This window comes from Papaver somniferum, unplaced genomic scaffold (assembly GCF_003573695.1).
Source record: "Papaver somniferum cultivar HN1 unplaced genomic scaffold, ASM357369v1 unplaced-scaffold_57, whole genome shotgun sequence".
Classification (NCBI taxonomy): domain Eukaryota; kingdom Viridiplantae; phylum Streptophyta; class Magnoliopsida; order Ranunculales; family Papaveraceae; genus Papaver; species Papaver somniferum.
In genome coordinates, this window is record NW_020648415.1 from 1,627,009 (window position 1) to 1,649,675 (window position 22,667).

Genomic DNA, 22,667 nt, shown 5'->3' on the forward strand with positions numbered 1-22,667 from the left:
GGTCTACTCTTTGGAATGTCGCACCAACCTTAGATAACTTATCTCGAGGAGGCATGCGAGTGAGGTCTCTGCAATGCGTCTTGTGTAGAGCCAACGACGAAACAATCCATCATGTGCTACTTCACTGTGCATTCTCATATAAGGTGTGGTCATATTTTCTTGGATACTGTAAAGTTGGCTTCGCGATGAATGAGACAACGGAAGGCTGCATTAAGTCATGGAAAAAAAAATCCGAATGCAATTCATAACTTCATATGGAACAACCTTCCTTATGCGATATGGTGGGCTCTATGGATCGAAAGAAATAGAAGGACTTTTCACAGCAAGGATTACGAACCAACTGATGTAATCATAGCTGTTAAATCACTTTTGTTTCAATGGGGACTCCTCTCTCAAGCTTTTAAAGCTTTTAAAGGTTTATATGTAATTTTGCTCCCAGCTAGGTTCTTTTAGCACTGCCAGTCTCTTCGATGACGGAGTGTTTTACTGTATGTTCCGCTGGTGCCTCCTTGGCAGTTTGAATCAATTTTAACTTTTATCAAAAAAACAAAAAAGTAGAAAAGGAAGCATAGGCTAGAAATAGAAAGATGTTGACCGAGTCAAACTGAGTTGACTTTTCCAGTTAGATGTCCCACATTGATGAGTATGGTACAGAACCCTCAACAATATGAAGTTTAGCTCGTTATTTGAATTTTGATTTAATCACCATTGTCATTACTTCAGTGATTTTCGTAATTCAAAAGATGGAACACACAGTGTACTTAATTACATTTCCTTATGACCAACGAAACTTAAAAATAGCTAAGTCCAAACCAACAATGGTCCTTCAACTATATGTCCTTTTTCGTTCCAGCCTCTTAGAACAAGAAGAACCTTCATTTTCAGGTACTATCCAAATCGATCAATATAATCTTAAAACTGGCCGAACTTAAGAATGATTGGGTGACATAATGGCAAGCATATAGCTAGGACAATGACTCGCCATAGCCTACTATTTACGGTAATAAAAACTATTCCCCAAAAATGTAAATCATTAGAGACTTTTCAAGGCTGTGTTTGATAGGAGTTAATTCCATGGAAATAGCGTATTTTCCGTCATTTGATCAAAAATCTGTTTCCATGAAATTGCAATAAAAGTGTGGCCTGAAATATGTTTTAAGCTCAATTCTATGGAATTTCATGGAAAATCTTTCCTTGCCTCCCAGGAAACTGATTCCATGGAAACACTTTCCATGGAATTGTTACCTTCTATGTTATCAAACACAGCCTAAGCAAAGAATTAGATGACGGAAAAAGTATCCCAACTTAAAATGATTGGTTTAGAAAATAGATTTTAAGAGGTTCAATTCAACGTTTCTTACCCACTAGAAATCATAGTTTTTTCCATTCAATGTACAGTCAAACTCACCAACCAACAGTTATGCACAGTATAAATAAGTCATGGAATTCTGGATTCACTTCACTCATAACATAAATTTTTTATCTTTGTAAAATACTCCATATCGAAGTAACGCTTGCAAAAGAGAATGTCTAAGTCATTCATCGATAATGCATGCGACACTATCTTCTTTGTTCTTCTCATTCAGTTTGCTTTTGCTCACAGTAACAGGGTACTCTTAAAGGAGAAACTACCGTGCAAAACTTTTAGACTATACCTTCACGACACCCTTTTTAATGTTACGAATGCAGCTAACGCAACATCATCCGCAGTAACTAATGCCACGGGTATTAGCAACTTTCTGTTTGGAACACTTATAGTCTTTGATAATCCATTAACCCTGGATCAACATATTTTGTCCAGCCCGGTGGCTAGAGCTCAAGGTTTCTTCTTCTATGATATGAAGACTAGATACAACGCTTGGTTTGCATTTTCGGTAATCTTCAATTCTTCTGACTATGTGGGAACTTTGAATCTTATGGGTGCGGATTTGATGAATCAAAAGACCAGAGATATTTCTGTTGTTGGCGGCACTGGTGATTTCTTTATGACAAGAGGGATAGCAACGTTGAAAACTGACGCGGCCCAAGGATTTGCGTATTTTCGTCTCAAAATGGACATCAAACTCTACGAATGTTACTACTAGTCGATCGTTGTTCTGCGCATATAGTTTCATTTTGATTTTCATTTTGCATGCATGATTACTACTAGTTTATCTTATTGTAATTTCTTATGAACAAGTGAGGAGTTCTTTCTTTTTGTTTTGTTCCCCTTCTCTGGTTGTGCTCTGCCGGGAAAAGAGGTTCAGATACATAAAAAAGAAACTTCACAGTTGCCAGACACTAGCTAGGTATAATAGAAAGAAATCCAACCTGATCACGTTTCTAAGTTGATTTACCTATACCAGTTTTGCGTTTCCTTTTATTTTCTGCTTCTTTTTTACCGGGTTTGGCTTTATGTGCTCCTCGTGTATCTTTTCCATTTTTTTTAGTAATTTTTTTTCCCCTAGCAGTATGTTTAAATAAATACTTCCTGCAGTAGTAGTGGGACGGAGGGAGTAACAGTTTATTTATATTTTGCCAATATGTATGGGTAAGCTTGTAAAACCATCAATATGAAGTTGCAAAAACATGGCCATTTAAAAGTGTACCACTTGGGGGTGTTTAAACATTTTCTTCATTTTTTTTTATGAAGTTCCTCAATTAGTTAACTACAATTATAACTGCAGGCTTTCCCTACTATATCACATAAATCATAAAGATCGTGTTGCCATCGTTCCACCTGCAACAATCCAGTATTTCCTCTCCATTAGGCCTGTCAATATTTGTCCGATATCCGGTATCCGTTTCCGAGTAATCGAGATTTTATAGGATTTTATCCGTTTTATCGGATCGGATATTTTATCTGATATTTCTTCCTTAACGTATCGGAAACGGATTAGACCCCATCCAAAATGTTAATATCCGATAGTATAGGAACTTATTTGTAATTTATCCTAATTTCGAGTCTAGTATCGGATGTTATCGGATATTGTCGGATAAATATCCCATAAGTGTCAATTATGAAAATGTTTTATAAGGATTTTTAAGTTTTTTTGTTATAACCGGATACTATCGGATTTTTATCGGATATCCAACAACTTAGCTTATCGGAATCGATATCTGATTTTGATATCCTATAGGATATTATCGGATATCGAATATCCGGTAGTGCTTAACATGTCGGATATCGGATTTCTAAATATCCGACGGATATTCTTCCATTGACAGGCCTACTCTCCATAGGGAAGCTAGTCCTTTTTTGTATACACAAAATTCTCAGTACGCAGTTGTTCCAGCTTTTTTATTTTTTTTTTGATAAAAGACTTTTATTATTTATAAAAGGAAGTGTACATTACATAAGATGGGATCTAATCTCAGATTAGTCCTTTCTAGGAATTTAGATCTTTCATAATAGTTTCAGTAGTGAAAAAAGAGATCTTCCTAGATCTTACTTCCTTAGCAAGTGTATCTTCAAAATCCAAAAACTTTCTAGATTTATACAAAAATAAAACCGAATTACTTATATTAAGGAAAAATTTGCATCTATTGATGCTAGTTTGAGCCCTCCACGGTTGGTCTTCAGAATTAACTTCTCCATTCATTATCTTCATTAAAGTTTGATAATCATAAATAAAGAAGCAATTGTTGAGATTTAATTCCTTCATCCACCTAAGAGCTTCCATTTCTGCTTTTGCTTCAGCATCTAATGGGAAGGAAGCCCAGCCTCCGCCAGCTCGACATTGCCTTCTATTTCCTGTTTTGTCCAAAATTGAAATTGCATAACCCATGGTAAAATCAGCTTCCAAAAAAGATGAATCAAAGTGAATAAGCCAGTCATAATCATTGCTACTCTCCTTATGAATATCATTGCGCAAATTTTTGACAGAAACAGAGTTAAGACTAGTAGTGTTGTCCCTAGGTAAAATATTGTTCTGGTAGGATGTTTTTATAGAATCAATTAACTTCTGTGGCACTGGCACAACATTATCAAAGTTCACACTATTTCTGAACTTCCAAGTAGACCAAATGATATAAGAAATTTTATCATGTCTATCTTTAAAAACATTATTCTTCATCCAATATTTAAACCAGTTCAAAATATCATAATGACCCTGAAGATTATAAATTTCATTTAAATCAAAAGCATCCCAGACTTTTCTTGAAAAGGGACAGTTCACAAACAAATGAAGTTCACCTTCAACAACATTAATATCACACAACAAACAAAAAGGCTTTCCATCTTTAATATATTTCGACATTTTATAACCTTGAGCTAATGCACCAGAAACAACTTTCCAGCAAAACATATTAACCTTAGGCATAGTATTTAATTTCCAAATTTGTTTCCAAAATTTAGCTTTATTCTTATCAATATTCAGATCGGTTATAAAATTGTAAGCCGACTTAGTAGTTTGTTCTCCAGACTTAGTTGAATTCTATATGATTCTATCATGCATACTAAGGTTAATAGTAATAGCATAAATAACATTATGAAAGGAAGTATGAATATACTTTGATATCAGAGTCATGTTCCAAGTTCCTTCTTTAATTACTAATCATATTACTGACAGTTTTAGACATATTGTTATCAATAGTAATTGGAATAAGAGGAGCAGTCTGATTTGGAATCCAAAGGTCAGTCCACATGTTAATGTCATTTCCATTGTTAACCTGCCAAACACAATGCGATTTAATGATCTCTAAACCTTTCCTAATAGTGAACTAAATCCAAGAACTTTTATATTTTCTAGTTTTTCTTAAAGGATTATGCTTTCTAAAGTATTTATGCTTTAAAATTTTAGCCCACAATTGCTCTTGATTATGAATTAACCTCCAAGTCAATTTGGTAATTAGAGCTATATTATGTTTATGGGGAATTCTAATTCCCAGACCCCCTAGACGAATGTCTTTAGTAATGCTAGGCCAAGCTTTAGGGTAATAACATTTCTTTCTATTCTTTTTTTGCCACCAGAAGTCCCTTTGGACTTTGTCTAAATTATGAAGAGTATTTTTAGGAAAGTAAAGACACTGCATTTGGTGATTTGGGTAAGCACTAAGCACATTTTTAATAAGGACAGTACGACCAGCATGATTAAACATCTTTTTAATCCAACCTTGAAGGGCAGCATCGTATTTGTTTAAGAAAGGTTCAAAATTATTGACTTTATTTCTATGGAAACACAAAGGAGTTCCTAGATATTTATCATTCTTAGAAACTTTCCTAACTTTATGAATTTTAGAGATAATCTTACAATGCTTGTTGTGAACTTTAGGGGTAAAATAAATCCCAGATTTTTGAAAGTTAATAACTTGACCAGTCATTTCCCCAAAGATGGTGAGAATAATAAGTAAATTTTTAGCTTCATTCAGGTTAGCTTTAGAGAAGAGGAAACAATCGTCAGCGAAGAACAAATAAGAAACAAAAGGAGCAGTTTTTGTAAAGCTGGCAAACGGGCGGGCCGGGGCTGGCTTGTTACGGGTTACACGGATTCGGGTTAACACGAGTCCAAGCTTGCGGGTTGATATTCTTCACGGGTCGTCATTCATCAACCCGCACCCATAGCGGGTAAAACCTGCGGGCTTACGGGTTACCCGACTTGTTTAATTAATATTAATTTAAAACTTAATGAAGTTAATTTGTGGTCCTGTTTAAGCTTTGAGCATCTTAAATCGCTATTCAACACAAAAATCAAACAAGGATCCATTCAATTTCAACACAAAAATCAAATACAGATCCACTCAACACAAAAAATCATGAGCTACATCTGCATCTTCATCTTCTCAACCCTGTCCTAACATACATCTAAGTCTGCACTTTCTCAAACAGCATCAAGAAACCACAGTTGCCACAATGCAATCCCCCAAAATCATTACCTATAGCTACTTCATCCATCGAACACAATCAACAAAAATTTAGACCAAAACCAAAACCCGAAATCCCCAATTTCAACTATTGTTTATGTAATAGAAATTAGCCTCCCGTTTTTCACCGATTTCCTCCATTAACACCATCAAATCTATCTTGGTTTGACTGCAGCTGCTTGAGGCTACTTGAAATCTTCCATTGATCCATTTGATTAATCACTGAACTAGATATCTGCACCTAACCCCATTCATTTGTATCTTTCCTTTTTTCAATTAATTTAACTGATTACCTCCACCTTCAATTAAGATCCATTTCCACCTCTTCAGTAGCTTTTGTGTCCCCTACACCTCAAACCAGTTTAAACCCTAACTAAATCATATAACAAAAACCCTCATTTCAGACCCCCATCGACAAACCCCTTTTACTCAATCTTCATCTGATTCCAGAAACTGAATCCACCCTAGTCCCTGGACGTCTTCTCGATCCTCTCTCATCCACAAGCAACAATCCCTAATCCCTATCCTAACTCAGGATTAAACCAATCAAGTAATTTTTCATAAACTCTCGATTTCTACTCAGAACAGATTCATCTTCTCAATTTCTCCCCTGAGTTCTTCACGAATTGATCCCCTAACCCTAACTCTGAAATAAAAAGCATAACTTTGTTTGTCTGTATGGAGAGAAGAAGAAGAAGATTAGAAGAAGGAGGAGGAGAAAGAGGTGGTGAATTGATTGATAGTGGTGGTTCTCTGTATTGGATTAATGGCCGCCGATGTGAGAGAAAAAGAAGAAGGTCGAAAATTTTAGTTTTTTAGGGTTATCAGATGGGTAACGTTATTTATATATGATGCACACGGGTTTACGGGTTGTACCCGTGATTTTACGGGCCGGGACGGGTTAGCCCGTTTTCCCACAAGACGACATTTCTCTAATCCTAACCCGGCTTGTTTAGACACCAGCCGAGCCGGGTGCAGGTTTTTTACGGGTCGGGTCGGGTAAACCCGCGGGTTTTGGCTTGTTTGCCAACTCTAAGTTTTTGTGACTTTAATTCCTGAAACCAAATTATCTTTTTCATCTTTTAAAAGAAGTTTAGAAAGCACCTCCATGCAAATGATAAACAGGTAAGGAGATAATGGGTCTCCTTGCCTAAGACCCCTTGTAACAACAAATTTTCCACTAGGCACTTCATTTAAAAGAACAGAAAAGGAAGTAGTAGTAATGCATTGCATAATAAGCTGACACCAGTCATTACTGAAACCAAAAGAAAACAGAGTTTGTTTTAAAAATTCCCATTCAGTTCTGTCAAGCGCTTTGGACAGATCTATTTTTAAAGCCATATTTCCTATTTTGCTTCTCGAGATTTTCATAGAATGTAAAATTTCATGCGCAACAATAATATTGTCAGTTATTTGACGACCAGGAATGAAGGCAGACTGATTTTGAGAAATAAGCTTAGAAAGTAAAGGTTTCAGTCTATTAGTTAAGATTTTAGAAATAATTTTATAAGTAGTATTACTTAGACTAATAGGCCGAAAATTACTAGGGGTGGAAGGGTTTTGAACTTTAGGGATCAAAGTTATATAAGTGTAATTCAGTTCTTTAAGAATATATTTTTTCCTGAAAAAATCTTGAACAAGGTTGATGATATCGGTTTTGACTATATCCCAGTGCGCCTTGAAGAAACCGGGTGGAAACCCATCTTGTCCTGGGGAGCCCCATTGATTCATATTAAGAGGGTGTTCTTAATTTCAGTTTCATCGGGAACCTTGGTGAGCATAATATTATAATTATCATGAATACAAGGTTCAATAAGATTACTAAGGAGATCAAGATGTTTCGCTTTACATGAAGTGCTTATATTTTTCAAATGTTTTATCAACATATTATGAATCTGAGAGCATTCTCAATCCAAAGACCAGTATCATCCCTAAGAGTATGAATGTGATTAACACGTCTCCTGTTATTAGCAGTTTGGTGGAAAAAGGTAGTGTTTCTATCAAAGTCTTTGATGAATTTATCCTTAGAGGGATGATTCCAATAGTCATACTCTCTATTGTACCAGATATCCAGATTGTTCTGGGTATCCTTGATTTCTAAAATAGGCAAAGGATTAATGGAATGAAGGTATTCCATTTTCTTATTAAGTTCTTCCATGTTCTGGAAAATATTTCCAAAAACAGATTTATTCCATTTCGAAAGATAATAAGAAAGATTTTTAAGATTCTTTTGAATTTATAAGCGTAAGAGCCATTCATATTACAGTTCTAGTTTTTAGCTACAATATCTTTGAAACTTTCATGACTAAGCCAGGTTCTAATAATCTTAAAAGGTTTATGCGCATAATGCTTCACAGGTTTACATGTTAAAAGGATTGGCGTATGGTCATAACCAACTCCAGGAAAGTGGCTAACAATTGCATCAGGAAACATATTAGACCAACAAGAAGAAGAAAGCACTTTATCTATCTGTTTTTTTTATATTTTCCTGACCTTCCCTATTATTAGACCAAGTAAAAGGAATGCCTTGATATCTAAGGTCTTTTAATCCTAAAGATTGAATGTTATCATGGATGAATTATTGACATGAGAATTATTATTATTTCCACCCTGTTTGTCATTAACATGTAAAATAAAATTTCATCACCTATGTAAATAGAAATGATTAATCTTGTCCCACTGTAACTTTTTTCCTTTTTTTTTTGGCCAATCAACAATTTCAATTTATTCAAATCAAAATGTGATTACATGATCGCTTACAAGAATAACAAAAGCATCAAAATACAAGATAATAGAACCCTAATACAAGTGAACATATCAATTACAAGTACATCGCGAAGAGAAAGAGCCATATACCGTAAAGATACCCAATTTTTATAGATGTAGTAGGGAAGGATGATGGGATACTCCGGAATCGATTCCGACCATTTAATTTGATTTCTTCTTCTTCTTCAATAAGAGATACAACTGTAAGAAAGGAGTTATTTGCCCAAAATCTTGTAAATACAAACGAACTCAGATGCCTAAATCCTTTGGATTGTTGATGTTCTTGATTCGAGAATAATAAGTCACGAACCAACGATCAATATTTGAATAAATCGCCCTCAAAGCGAAGAGAAACGCGTCCCAAATGGCGAAGAAAAATCGCTCCAAGTAGCGAAGAAATATGTCAAATGACATCAAAAAACAAAAAAACAACTTTTATTCAATTAAAACTTAAAAAGAAAAAGAAATCTTGCTCCGATCTGGTCCAGAAAGGACCAAATCTGAGCAAGAGATTAATGGATGCTAAGGTTTTTTTCCTTAGAAAGAAGAAGAAAAGAGAGGAGAGAGAGAAGAAGATGAGAAGACGAGCTAAAGCTGAATTGTTATACCTGTAAAAATTTTCCTATGTCATTAAGAGAACCATGCATGCAAATTACATTCCAAAAATTGTTAAAACAATCGTTAATTTCAAAGAAACAAATATCAAAAAATTCAGCAATGCATTTAACCTTGATATTGTTATGCTAGGCAGTTAAAAACCTACCAGAAAGACCTATCCTACGGACAACAAACCAATCATAGAACTTTAGGTTTCTAGCTAAGAAATTCATACTGTCACTGGTAGCCTTAGTTTCTGCTAAGAAAATAAAATAAAATCAGGAGATTTTCCAATCCCCTGCACGTTCCATGAAAGCATTTTCATTTTGAAAATTAAAGTATTTATTAAATAGCAAGGCACATAACAAGATACAAAAACTGCAAGTAAACAAAAACAGAAAGAGCAGAGAGAGGTAATTAAGGCAAATTGAGTGAGAGGATTAAAAATATGCAGTTAACCAGAAGTAAGAGGATAAAAAATAGGAAAAATTAAAGTTGTAGGAAAAAGAAATTGAGTAAAAAGAGAGAGAGTGGAACTTGACCGATCTTCACTAGAGATTCAGCAAAACAACAAGAATTTCGGCTACGATAGATGTTCGGGTTGCAACTCCGTCCACAAAAACTACTTGCTTCCGAGACTAACTTCACCCAACCGCTTTGCCAAATTCCTTAATTCCAAAATCCTTATCTTCTCGCTTGATAATTTTTCTTAATGAAAACTTCTCTTCTCTTTTGATTTCATTTCAGTAATATTCAATGCATGAATTCCAATCAAACCACTCTATCAAAAACATATATGTAAAATTTTCGAACAAAAACACCCAACTCAATATTTCCTTTTAAGTAAGATTCTGACTAGCCAAAGTTGGTTTCACAGAGAAATTGAAGAGAACCCAAATCAATTTACTACTTCTGAAAATCCAAAATAAACTTCCAATTCCAATTAACAGACACCCTTAAACTTGATTAATCCCAAAATCTTAAATGAAATTATAAGTTTTCCTTTCATTTCAAAGAAACCCAATTGGATTATTTAATCAATTGTTTTAACAATCCAAAAAGAACTTCTGACCAACAACCGGAGACTTCAAAGTAGAGACTTGTTCTTCAATTCAAATATCACCAACCAGAGAATCTTACTTGCAAAATATGACAATTGCATCAATAGCTTCCAAAAACAGATCCTGAGCTCGATTTCAGAGAAAATTATTTGCTCTTGAAGAATAAGAATCACTGGTCAGAACCACCAACAGTAGCTTCCGATCTTGTGTTTCGCCAGAAACCCTAACTTTGACCAATCAAGCTTGGAAAAAAAAGAAAGGGATAAATCCTGAAAAAGGAGAAACAAAGATTAATGAAATAAGAGTTTATTAATCAAAACATTCAAATGAGAAAAATCATGAATAGAAACGAGAAAAGTCTATAAAAATTCCACCAAGGGAAGAAAGGTTCTAAAATAGATACGAGAAATCAACTAAAAGCAAAGATTAAAACTCTGGAAATGTTGAATCATTAAAAAGAAGATGATCTAAATCTGAATCATGGACATGCAGAGAATTTTGTCTCCAAAAATGATGAGAATCAGTGAAGGGTGGGTTGGCTCCGCGTTCGCCCGATTCGCAATGTGAGATATGCTAGATCATATGCCATGCGCGCAGTTGTACCAGCAAGTTGTTGGAGTGGCCACAATTTTTTAACCCTTTTTTGTGCTGTTTCTACCAATTAAAGTGCTATGTATCACGATAGACGGCAAGTACGTGCACTTATGAATGGATGTCAAAAGTAAACGGTCAGTCAAATACATGGGTGAGCCGTTAGATGAATAAAATCAACGACGATAAATTAACTTTCAATTAAACGGGCAAACCTCTAACCCTAATAGCTAGTATATATAAACGGGTGGAGAATACGAAGAAACTAAACTGCGCCTCCCTCCCTCGTCTGTGCAGAAAAATGAAAGGAAGAAATCAAACCTTAACCTCAGATCGGAAGATCATTACAGCAGCAGGTTCCATAGCATCATCAACCACAAATTATTTCATTACAGTATTTCCTCTCAAGGTGGTAAAATATGATCATGTTTTCCGATGAAGAAAGGAGCTCCTTGTATGATCTTGGTATTCGGGGTTTTGATGAATCCGAAGCTCGAATCAAAGTCTGTCGGATAAATTCCTTGCTAGTATGTTAGATTCAAAACGAAAAGAAGGAAGTTGTATAAATATATAATCTCGTCTATGAATACTAGTCTTACTTTGATTATCTTTTTGATAGTAGTTGAATAGCAGTGTTCATAATGTAAAAGGAGAAAAAAAGAAGAAATTGTCTCCAAGTTGTTCCCTAAATGAAATTATGAATGTATGCATGGCGTGATGTTAATTGCTTTTTATACTGAAATCTACCACTTCAAAATTGGATGTGAATTTCTAATGACCAAATTGAGATTCAGAACTGCTATTGTTCTTCTCTGTTATCCTTTTTTTTTTTTTTTTTTTTTTTTTTTTGATAATTCATGTTATCTTTCCAATTGGTTTTTTAAATTAAGTTTAAGTAGTCAGATGTGGAAGAAATTGATTTGTTTTTGTTGAGTTGGAATTTGAGGATTTGACCACATGGATTGTCCTGTACCAATCTTGGTGGTGGATAGTGATTCGTTTAATGTCCAAGTTTGGAGATGCTGCAGCAATTACTAGTTCAAGTATATGTTCATCTTCATTGTTGCAAAATTTGAAGGAGATGCTGCATTGGCCTGTCAAAGCAGAGCAAGTAGTAACCTCCTTAATCATGTTCTCCTTAATTTGAGCATATATGGTGGTTTAAGTAGTAATCAAGTTCTCCTTAATTTGAAAATTGAAAGGAAGATGAGGCTAATGTGAACAAGAAGGCTGGTGAAGCATCTTTCATTTGCAAATGAACCTCAAGTTGTTCAGTGGAAAGGCTGAGTGAGCAGAATTCAGTATGCTGATTGATTTTCATGAAGGTGTCGCTAACATGTTGCTGGGTGGAGGGAGCATTTGTTCATTGTTTTTCAAGGGAAGTTTGTGTATTGGGTTTCACATTCCTGGCACACAGATGGAAAAACCTGCAGCTCTAGTTTGTTAAAGAAAGGGGTGTGGGTTCTTTGTCAGCACGTGTTTTGTCCACACAAGTAGAAGAATCTCTTCTTTGTCTGCACGTGTTTTATCCTGACTTCTTTGTCTGAACGTGCTTGTCTTGGCTTCTTTGTCTGTACATGTTTTGTCCTGGCTCCCTTGTCTGTACGTATTTGGCTTGGCAGCAACACACTGCTCCATGCACTATCTTTAACCCCATTACCACATTTCTGTCATACCATGTTTTCTTTGACTCATACGCATGGGTTTTCTTTCTTGTTTGTAACTACACAAACACTATATAAGAGAGTAGTTGTAAGCTCAGAAAACACACCACAGAGAAACATCTCTTCTACTCTCCTCTGTTTTTCTGTAAACATCTCTTCTACTGTTTTAAGTTCTGCCAAGCTCTAAGGGTACCCTCATTGTATGCTACATTGAGGGGTACTAACTGTAGTTGTATCCTGGAGGTGACTCGCCAACTGCTGTAGCATCTCAGAGGAGTGGCAGGCGATATTGCCTTTAGGACAGCGTAGTTACGTGCCTCTACATTTTCTGTGCAGCAACATCAGCAACATTATTTTGAGCTAAGTATCTTCTTCTCAGTTACATTATTAGTAATTTCTCCAACAATCTAAAGGCAATATCCTCTTTACTATATTTTGTAACAACATGGGAAAGAGTACTGTAGACAAACCCCCAAAGTTTAGTGGCAAAGACTTTAAACGATGGCAGTCCAAAATGTATTCTTCTTAAAAGACCAAAGGCTAGATGAAGTTGCCTTAGAAAGACCCTCAAGAAGGCTTCATGACCGTGGTTATGAAGATAGACTGGATAGGTGGACTAGGAAAATTACATGTGCAAAAACCATATTCTTAACTGTCTGGATGACTCCTTGTACGACTTTTATAATGCAAAAGAGAATTTTACTGCTTTTGATTTATGGGAAGCCCTAGAAGAAAAATATCTTGCTGAGGCAGCTGGAAGCAAGAAGTTCTTGGTGGCTAGGTTCCTGGAATATAAGATGACTGATGAAAAGCCTGTTGTAGAACAATTCGTCGAACTCCAGCTACTCATCAACGAAATTCTTGCTGAAGGCATGCATATTGATGAATCTCTACAAGTATCTGCAGTGATTGAAAAGCTACCACCCTCATGGAACGAGTACAAGAGGAGGCTGCGACACAAGAATCGTGAAATCACCATGGTGGAGCTGGGGAAAAAGATCCAGGTGGAGGAACTTCTGTGCTGCAAGGACAAGAGCCTGATGCTGAGCAAAGACATGTCAAACAAAGCTCATGTCCTGGACGATAACTGCGTCAAAGAAAAGCACGGAGAATCCAGCAAAAATGGTAAACGTAACAACTAACTCCAAAGGTAACCATCTTAAGCCAAAGGGTGGTGTCTCCAAAAACACCATCAAAGGCGACTGCTATAACTGTGGGAAAACTGGTCATATGGCCAAGGACTGTAGGGCACCTAAAAAGACCAAAAATGATCCTAAACAGAAAAATAAGGCAAACGTAGTAGATGATTCTGGATATTTTACTGGCATGGTGTCTGAAGTCAACCTTGTCTCTAATGTGACCAATGTGAGAGACTGGTGGCTTGATTCTGGAGCCACTAGGCATGTCTGTAAGTTCAGAAATGCTTTCTCCTCCTATAACAAAGTAGGAGACGATGAGAAATTGTTTATGGGAAACTCTTCTACCTCTAAAGTGGTAGGAAAAGGCAAGGTTGAATTGAAGCTCACTTCAGGAAAAACTCTCGCATTGAATGACGTGTATCACGTCCCGGACATATGCAAGAATCTTATCTCAGAAACCATCTTACTTGGAAAGGTTTTAAATTTGTAGCTGAGTCTAACAAAGTTGTAATCTCTAAAGGTGGTGACTTCGTAGGAAAAGGATATGTCACTGATAACATGATTAAGCTTAGTGTACTTTCTTTGAACTTGAATGATAATGCATCTTCTTCTGCTTATGTTTGTGACTCCTCACATGTTTGGCATGATAGACTAGGACATGTTAATTTCAAATCTATTGAAAGACTTGCTAAATTAGGCTGCATTCCTAAAATAAACTTTGACAGAGGTCATAAATGTGAAATTTGTGTTGAATCTAAATATGCTAGAAAACCCTTTAACAAAAAGGTTGAACGTAGTACAACTCCCCTAGAACTAATCCACTCAGATTTGGGAGATTTGAAATCAACACCAACTAGAGGGAAAAAATGGTACATCACTTTTATAGATGATCACTCAAGATACTGTCAGGTTTATCTTCTTAGAAGTAAAGATGAAGCCTAGACGCTTTCAAATTATATAAACTTGAAGTAGAAAACCAAAGAGGTGTTACTATTAAAACTCTTAGGTCGGACCGAGGCGGTGAGTATGTGATACCTATAGGAGAATTCTGCAAACTTAATGGCATCATTCATGAAACTACTGCACCTTCTTCACCTGAGTCGAATGGAGTAGCTGAAAGGAAAAACCGAACACTCATAGATATGGTGAACGCTATGTTAGCTAGTTCAGGGCTACCTTCGAACCTGTGGGGGGAAGCAATTCTCTCTGCTTGCTATATCTTGAACCGAGTTCCATTTAAGAAATCCGACAAAACTCCATATGAGTTATGGAAAGGAAGACAACCGTCCTATGCATACTTTAAAGTGTGGGGGTGTTTGGCCAAGGTGGCCACTCCTCGTTCCAAGAAAACCAAAATAGGACCTAAAACTGTAGATTGTGTTTTCCTAGGATATCCTGAGCACACTAGTGCTTATAGGTTCATGGTAATTGGTGAGAACACCATAATGGAATCCAGAGATGCAGTGTTTTTCGAACACATTTTCCCTTTAGGGTCTGGACCTCATAAAAGGGTCCGCGATGATCTCTCAGATGTTCCTTCGACTAGTCAACCCCCGTCTCTAGATGCTGAAACCGAACCTAGAAGAAGTAAGAGGGTCAGAACCGAGAAAGGTTTCGGTCCAGATTTTGTGACTCTTACGGTAGAGTCTGAACCCCAAACCTATAAGGAAGCTATGACTTCTCCGGAAGCTCCCTTCTGGGAAGAAGCTTCAAATAATGAGTGGGATTCCATTCAACAAAATGAAACTTGGGAGCTTGTAGACTTACCTCCTGGTAGTAAAACCATAGGTTGCAAGTGGGTCTTCAAAAGGAAACTTAGAACAGATGGAACTATAGAAAAACACAAAGCTAGGTTGGTAGCTAAGGGGTACAGACAACAGGAAGGATTAGATTTCTTTGATACCTATTCACCGGTCACTAGAATCACTTCTATCCGGATGCTGATTGCTATTGCTTCTATTTATGATTTGCATATACATCAGATGGATGTTAAAACTGCTTTTTTATATGGTGAATTGAATGAAGAAATTTATATGGACCAACCGGAAGGTTTTGTTGTGAAAGGTTTTGAAGATAAAGTATGCAAACTGAAAAAATCTTTGTATGGTTTAAAACAAGCACCTAAACAGTGGCATGAAAAATTTAATCATGTAATGATATCTAATGGCTTCAAGGTTAATGAATCTGATAAATGTGTTTACATTAAATCTGGATGATTCTCATGTTATTGTGTGCCTATATGTTGATGATATGCTCATATTAGGTAGTAACCTTGATAGTATTAATACCACTAAAAGCATGCTTAACGAAAACTTTGACATGAAAGACTTAGGCCCTGCTGATGTAATCTTAGGGATGAAAATCAGAAAGATGTCTGATGGATATAGTCTTAGTCAATCTCATTATGTTGAAACTGTGCTTAAGAGATTTAATCATGAAAATGCTAAACCTGCAACTACTCCTTATGATCCCAATTGCAAATTGAAAAAGAACAAGGGTGAGGGTATTTATCAACTTGAGTATTCTCGTGTTATTGGCAGTCTTATGTATTTAATGAACTGTACAAGACCTGATATTGCCTATACTGTGAGTAGATTAAGCAGGTACACTTGCAACCCTGGGCAGGATCACTGGAATGCTCTCTACAGAGTTCTACGGTACCTGAGAGGAACTTCAAACTATTGCTTAAGTTTTGGGAAGTATCCTGCTGTGCTAGAAGGGTATTGTGATGCTAACTGGATATCAGACTCAGATGAGTGCAAATCCACTAGTGGGTACATCTTCACACTTGGTGGTGCGTCTGTGTCATGGAAGTCTACCAAACAGACATGTATAGCCCGATCCACCATGGAGTCTGAGTTTATAGCCTTGGATAAAGCTGGAGAGGAAGCTGAATGGATACGAGGTTTCCTGGGTGGAATTCCACTCTGGCCCAAGCCTGTGTCTTCGATCGCAATCCACTGTGACAGTCAAGCTGCTATTGGATGCGCAAAGAATAGTGTATACAACGGAAAGTCGATACATCTTCGAAGAAGACACAAGACAGTGAAACAACTACTCTCTACTGGCATCATCTCTATAGACTTTGTAAGGTCTAAAGAGAATATTGCAGATCCTTTGACGAAAGGGTTATCTAGAGAGGTAGTTAGATCCACATCGAAGGGGATGGGACTCAAGCTCATAGAATAAATCGCCATGAAGGACACTCAACCTTGTGAATGGAGCTCCAAGATCAAGGTTCAATGAGCACTAATTTTTGGTGATGTCGAGAGAAAACACTATCTTTGTCCCTCCCTATGGTGTAACCGTATGATAGTGTTGCCTGCATGTTTTAGGATGATCTGTCAAGATCTTAATGAGTTCCATGGCTTTGCTTAAAGCGGAGTGTGGCAGGACACTCTTAATGGACTCACCTATGTGGATGTTGGAAGTGGGGCCGCTTCCTATGAGAATTTGAGCTTTTTCTCTAGAGACATTCATTAAGTCCGGGATTTAGCCCACGGCCAAAACGGGCACAACGGCAAGAGCTTGGCAGCTTTCTTTTTCTTTGAGACATAAAAGTGTGGTTGTTATTTCTGAATTGCACTCACTGTTGACGGTTCAAGACACTGTGTTCACCGTAACAACAAGCAGTTCCGGTAACCTCTCACTAAGTTAAGGTTCAATCTCTAGGACACCTTAGCCTAATATTGATGTATTATGTTTTCTCGTATTTCGTCGATATGTTTTATCTTTCATGTGGGGGATTGTTAGAAAAAACGCTTTAAAAAATACCAATTTTTTACATGGACTATGTTTTGATCCCTAGACCTATTGCCCATTAATTGTTTTTTCATTTGAATAGATAAAACAATAGTCCCACATTGACTAAAATCTAAAGAGTTTTAGACTTAAATACCATAGAATTGGCTATAAGGGCATGGCCCTTGGGTCATTATACTTTTGTGCTTTGAGGGAAGGCCTAGACTAGGGCAAGGTTGCCTTTCCCGTACGTGCGGTGCTTCGCACAGAAGCACGCCGCCGCCGTCCGTCCGGTCGGTCGGGTCGGGTCGGGTCCGGGTCCGGGTGTGGGTGTGGGTTCATTAGATCCTATCTTTTTGCTGAAATTTTTGGTACGTGTTTTCCACACAAGTAGAAGAATCTCTTCTTTGTCTGCACGTGTTTTGTCCTGACTTCTTTGTCTGAACGTGCTTGTCTTGGCTTCTTTGTCTGTACGTGTTTTGTCATGGGTTTTCTTTGACTGTCATACGCATGGGTTTTCTTTCTTGTTTGTAACTACACAAACACTATATAAGAGAGTAGTTGTAAGCTCAGAAAAACACACCACAGAGAAACATCTCTTCTACTCTTCCTCTGTTTTTCTGTAAACATCTCATCTACTGTTTTTAAGTTCTGCCAAGCTCTAAGGGTACCCTCATTGTATGCTACATTGAGGGGTACTAACTGTAGTTGTATCCTGGAGGTGACTCGCCAACTGCTGTAGCATCTCAGAGGAGCGGCAGGCGATATTGCCTTTAGGACAGCGTAGTTTACGTGCCTCTACATTTTCTGTGCAGCAACATCAGCAACATTATTTTGAGCTAAGTATCTTCTTCTCAGTTACATTATTAGTAATTTCTCCAACAATACCGCCTATGAATTGGTGATTCGTATTGTTCCCATGAAGTGTTTTCAATCCAGCATGGTGGTGATGATTAATTGTGTGGTACAGTACTGATCCATGGATGCACTGATGTTTTTTTGCAGCGTTTGCAAGGTTCCCAGCAGGTTGGTGACAATTGAAGAAGCTTACAGAGGTTATTTATGGATGCAAAAGATATGCTGGTGCCTTTACTCAAGGCACGAGACTTGGGGTTTTTAAAGAAGAAAGTGTACGAGAACACAGTAGAAGCTAGACAGCTTCTCATTTGAAGTTGTGTAGTTTAGTCAGCCTTATCTGGATAAATTAAGGAAGCATAGAAAAAGGGCTGGAGGAACCGGTCCATTAACCTGATGAGTAGTAGGTAGGACATGGGCATCCTTGATGTGAGATAGCTTGAAGTGGTTGTGTATGGCGGCCGAAAAAGAGCTGCTGGTGAAGGATACAGAAGGTTAATTTGAGCCTGATATCTTGTCTTGATAAAAATGGCAAGTTGGTAACAAAATGTTGTGATTGAGATGAATGTTGAAGAACGAGTTCAGGAGATGCATAGAGTGCTCTTAAACTATTTAGAAATGTGAGCGAGTTTGGGATATGCACAGTGTGCGGCAAGAGAAACTTAAAACCGTTTGGCCCCTTCCACACTTATCTCATCACTTACAATGTTTTCTTTGAGTGCGAATAAACTCCATGGAAGTATTCCTATGCGTATTTGGTTAATCAATTTGATGGAGAAATAGATGTAGATGTTCTCTGCAACTCATGCATCTCTTCCAGTTACTACCGTAGAATTTGCATAGAACATAATATATGGAGAAGAGAGAAATATATGACTACATTGTTTACCAACTCTGATACACTTTTCATTAATCAAAAACAACCTTAATTCACTAACATAAATTCACTAAACCCACGTCTAAAGTCTAAACCCACAAATACATATTAAAACTCCCTAACTTTTAGCCATTAATTCACTAACATAAATTCCTAATTATTAGGACTTAATCCCTCATTTCTAACAAACACATAATACTAGGTCATATCACACATTTTGTACACAGCAAATCAATTAACCAATAACTCAAACACTTCTGAACATTAAACTGTGTTTGGATTACTAATTCCAACAACTACCAACAGGTCACTCCCTATCTCTCTTGAGACTTTTATATTTGGTTATATATAATACTTGTTATCAGATTCCAATGCATTCAAATCGTGGTAAATTGAGACTACAGTCCTCTGTTTAAAATTTGAATAAATCATTCTTTGATCTTTACACAAATAATTACTATCTCATTTTGGCCACACTTCCATATCATAACTTATTGCTTTGAGCAGATTACCAATGTCTCAGATTTCACTGGGTTGTGGGTACTACTGAAAAGATTTGGATTTGTAATAGAAATTGAATTGGGAGCTTGCTGCACGTGTGTACATTATCCCCTTATATATTATTTTGTTTTTGAATGGTTGCCCCCTGCAAAATGATTTTTGGTTACTGTGAGTGCCAACCTAGTTGGGATTACATTCACTACAGTGATCCTATGGGGTAGAGCCTTGTTTGTTAGGCGTTTTTTGTGATGTGCATTTTTTTGTAGTCCAAAGTCCGAACAACCTTGACAAGATGAAAGTAACCAGTTAGGATCAGTTATTTTGCATTGAGTCTTAAGGTTTTCTTGATTTATGATAGGGGACCATGTTGAAGGCAATGCCACCTCGCAAACAACTCTCAACAAACCAGATAAAACAGACAACTTTCAGTTCACCTAGTACCGATCCATTAAGGATTTTCAAGACAGAATTAAATTTATAGAAAGCACATAACTATCGTCACCACACTTTTGCACGCGTGGATCTAATTTATTGATGCACATGACTCTGCGGCAGGTTTTCAGCTCACTGCGGGGTTATGATCCTGATTCCTAAGATTATCACTTTCAATTTTCTCCTTAGTTTATAACTTTGAAGCACGGCTGGGTCTTAAAGCACTGGTGTATAAGAATGAGAAAACATACATACATATTACACTTTCAATCTCGGTTCTCTCCTGTGATGAATTGAATTTGAAAGGGAGAAAGGGGGTAGTGGACTGGCAATTGGTGGGCGAGATTGTCTCTGAAACCGTATTCCTTGAGATTGTGAAAATATCATCCCATATCATATTGCTTGTTCGTATTTTAATTGATATATATATATATATATATATATATATATGAGGATATAATATGTCTCCTTTACAAGACCTACTAATTATACCATCATCATTAGTGAGAATATATTTGTTTCCTTATTTGATCAACTTATACAGTTCTACTTGACCCTATTTAAACCCCACCACCTTTAGCTAGACCAATTTATTTGTGTGTGTAAGTTTTTGAATTCTCCATCTCAAAATCAACATCACAGTAGTATGTCAATGAGACATAAAAATGGTGGTAGTACCGGTACTACTCCTACAGAATTATTACCCTCGGCCGAGTCAAAAGTGAGAATAATGAATGGTGAGGAATCTGATGAGAGTAAGATATTTTTGATCTTCCTCACGGCTTGTTTTATCGGTATTACTTCTGCTTTCTTGATTGGGTATATGCTCGGTATCTTAGGTATGTACCATCTGCTTAATTTTTACTGTACTTGTTTTGATGATTTTTTTGTTATTATTAGTTAGTAGTAGGGATGGTAACAGACAGTTGTTGTTGGAAATTTCATGTTACTAAAATTAATAATTAAACAACACCCCCTAAGGCCTTAGCAAGTACTAAGCAGCAACTTTCTATTTTTACATACATACACTTGATACTTGATGTTTATGGAATGAATGTGATGGATTTGCAGGAGGGGTTATATTTGGGACGGGATTTGCGAACCAATTTTTCCCATATAGTACAATGATTCCGTGGCCTCTTACGGCGTTCTCGTCTCTCAGTTTCTTGCAGGTCTCTACATCTGCGGTATCCTTGCCATACATATTAGAAAACATTCACCCGATTTCAGTAGACTAGATATGAGAAGGCATATGATCTTGGGCGGAGCACTGCTGTCCACGGGTTCAGTGGCCACTGCTCTCATTACCAACGAATTTATGTGTTATAGGTCCGTTTACGTACGCTTTGGGGTTTGGCCTAATGTACCAGGTATATTGTCTAAGCGTACAATTCTATTTTATCAAATCATGGTGTACGGTAGATTAAACTTCACATAACGTTGGCTTTTGGGCAGGGTTCTCAAGTCTATATGTCCGATATGGGTTTCGCTCATAGAAATTACTTACCTTCCCTGAATATCGCTTTTAAAATGATGATTGCTGTCGGTATCTTTGTGGCCAATCTTGTGAAAAGCAGCACCGACAGCATAGGATGGGGCTGGAAGGTTAGCATAGGCATTGCTGCGATCCCTGCTGCTATCACCTCTATCGGATCTTTCTTACTCCCAGACACTCCTATGTCCATGATTAAGCTAGGTAAGTTTGATGATGCCAAACAGTTGCTCCAACGTCTCCATGGCACCAACGATGGCGTTCATATACTGTTCAAAGATTTATTAGCCGCCAATGAAGCATCAAAGTCTGCGAAAGGATGAGAGAAGCAAATTATGTCTCAAACACAGAACATTCCCTACTGTGTGATGGCAATAGCTCTTCCCTTGTTCCAACAGCTCACAGGAATGAATGTAATGGTTCTCTATGCTCCCTATCTATTTCAGGCAGTAGGATTTGGAACCAGTGCAGCACTAACGTACGCTGCCATCACTGGAGGCGTCAATGTTGTTGCAACCATCATTGGTATAATCTCGGTCAGTAAAGGTTGCAGAAGATTTTTCTTCATAGCCGGGGGAGTTCAAATATTTGTTGGTCAGGTAATGGTACCAAAATTAACTAAAATAATACTAAGTTTGTGGAATGAAATTACCTTAAGTTTCTGTGTCTAAGGATCACTAATGGAATGAAATTTTCAATTTCAGATCATGTTGGGGATTCTGGTAAGGATCAAGTTAGGAGGTTCGGATGTGTTTGACAACTTAATTATAGCCAGCAGCTGCATCTGTGTTGCAGGATTTGCATGGTCATGGGGTCCATTAGGCAGGATATTTCTCTCCAGTGACGATGATATGTTCGGTCGTGCGGCCAGAATTGGGCTTCAATAGTGCATTGGGTGCTTTCTGCTTTCATCACTTTAGTATTCCCCGCCATGGTCTGCATATTCAAGTTTTATGTCCTATACTTGTTGGCTTTCTTTGGGGTAATTATGACTTTGCATGCCTCCTATTTCATGCCCAACACAGACGGAATGCTGGCCGGAGAAGATGTCTCAGAAGTATGGAAGCAACATTGGTTCGGGAAAAGGTACTTTGTTGACCTCGAGAACAA

General features: G+C 37.2%; 3 protein-coding genes across 3 annotated transcripts; all 3 read left to right on the forward strand.

Moving 5' to 3' along the window:
- Window positions 1–1,526: 1,526 nt before the first annotated feature.
- Window positions 1,527–2,084, forward strand: LOC113343284 (dirigent protein 6-like). The gene has a single exon (XM_026587526.1). The coding sequence runs from the start codon at window positions 1,527–1,529 to the stop codon at window positions 2,082–2,084; it is 558 nt and encodes a 185-aa protein (XP_026443311.1).
- An 18,633-nt stretch (window positions 2,085–20,717) lies between these two features.
- Window positions 20,718–21,880, forward strand: LOC113343285 (sugar transport protein MST7-like). The gene is made up of 4 exons (XM_026587527.1): window positions 20,718–20,904; window positions 21,137–21,252; window positions 21,355–21,435; window positions 21,521–21,880. The coding sequence occupies exons 1-4, from the start codon at window positions 20,718–20,720 to the stop codon at window positions 21,878–21,880; spliced, it is 744 nt and encodes a 247-aa protein (XP_026443312.1).
- Window positions 21,881–21,925: 45 nt separating this feature from the next.
- LOC113343287 (sugar transport protein 4-like) lies at window positions 21,926–22,444 on the forward strand. The gene is made up of 2 exons (XM_026587528.1): window positions 21,926–22,156; window positions 22,262–22,444. Exons 1-2 carry the CDS (start codon window positions 21,926–21,928, stop codon window positions 22,442–22,444), a joined length of 414 nt encoding a protein of 137 aa, XP_026443313.1.
- The last annotated feature ends 223 nt before the right edge of the window (window positions 22,445–22,667 follow it).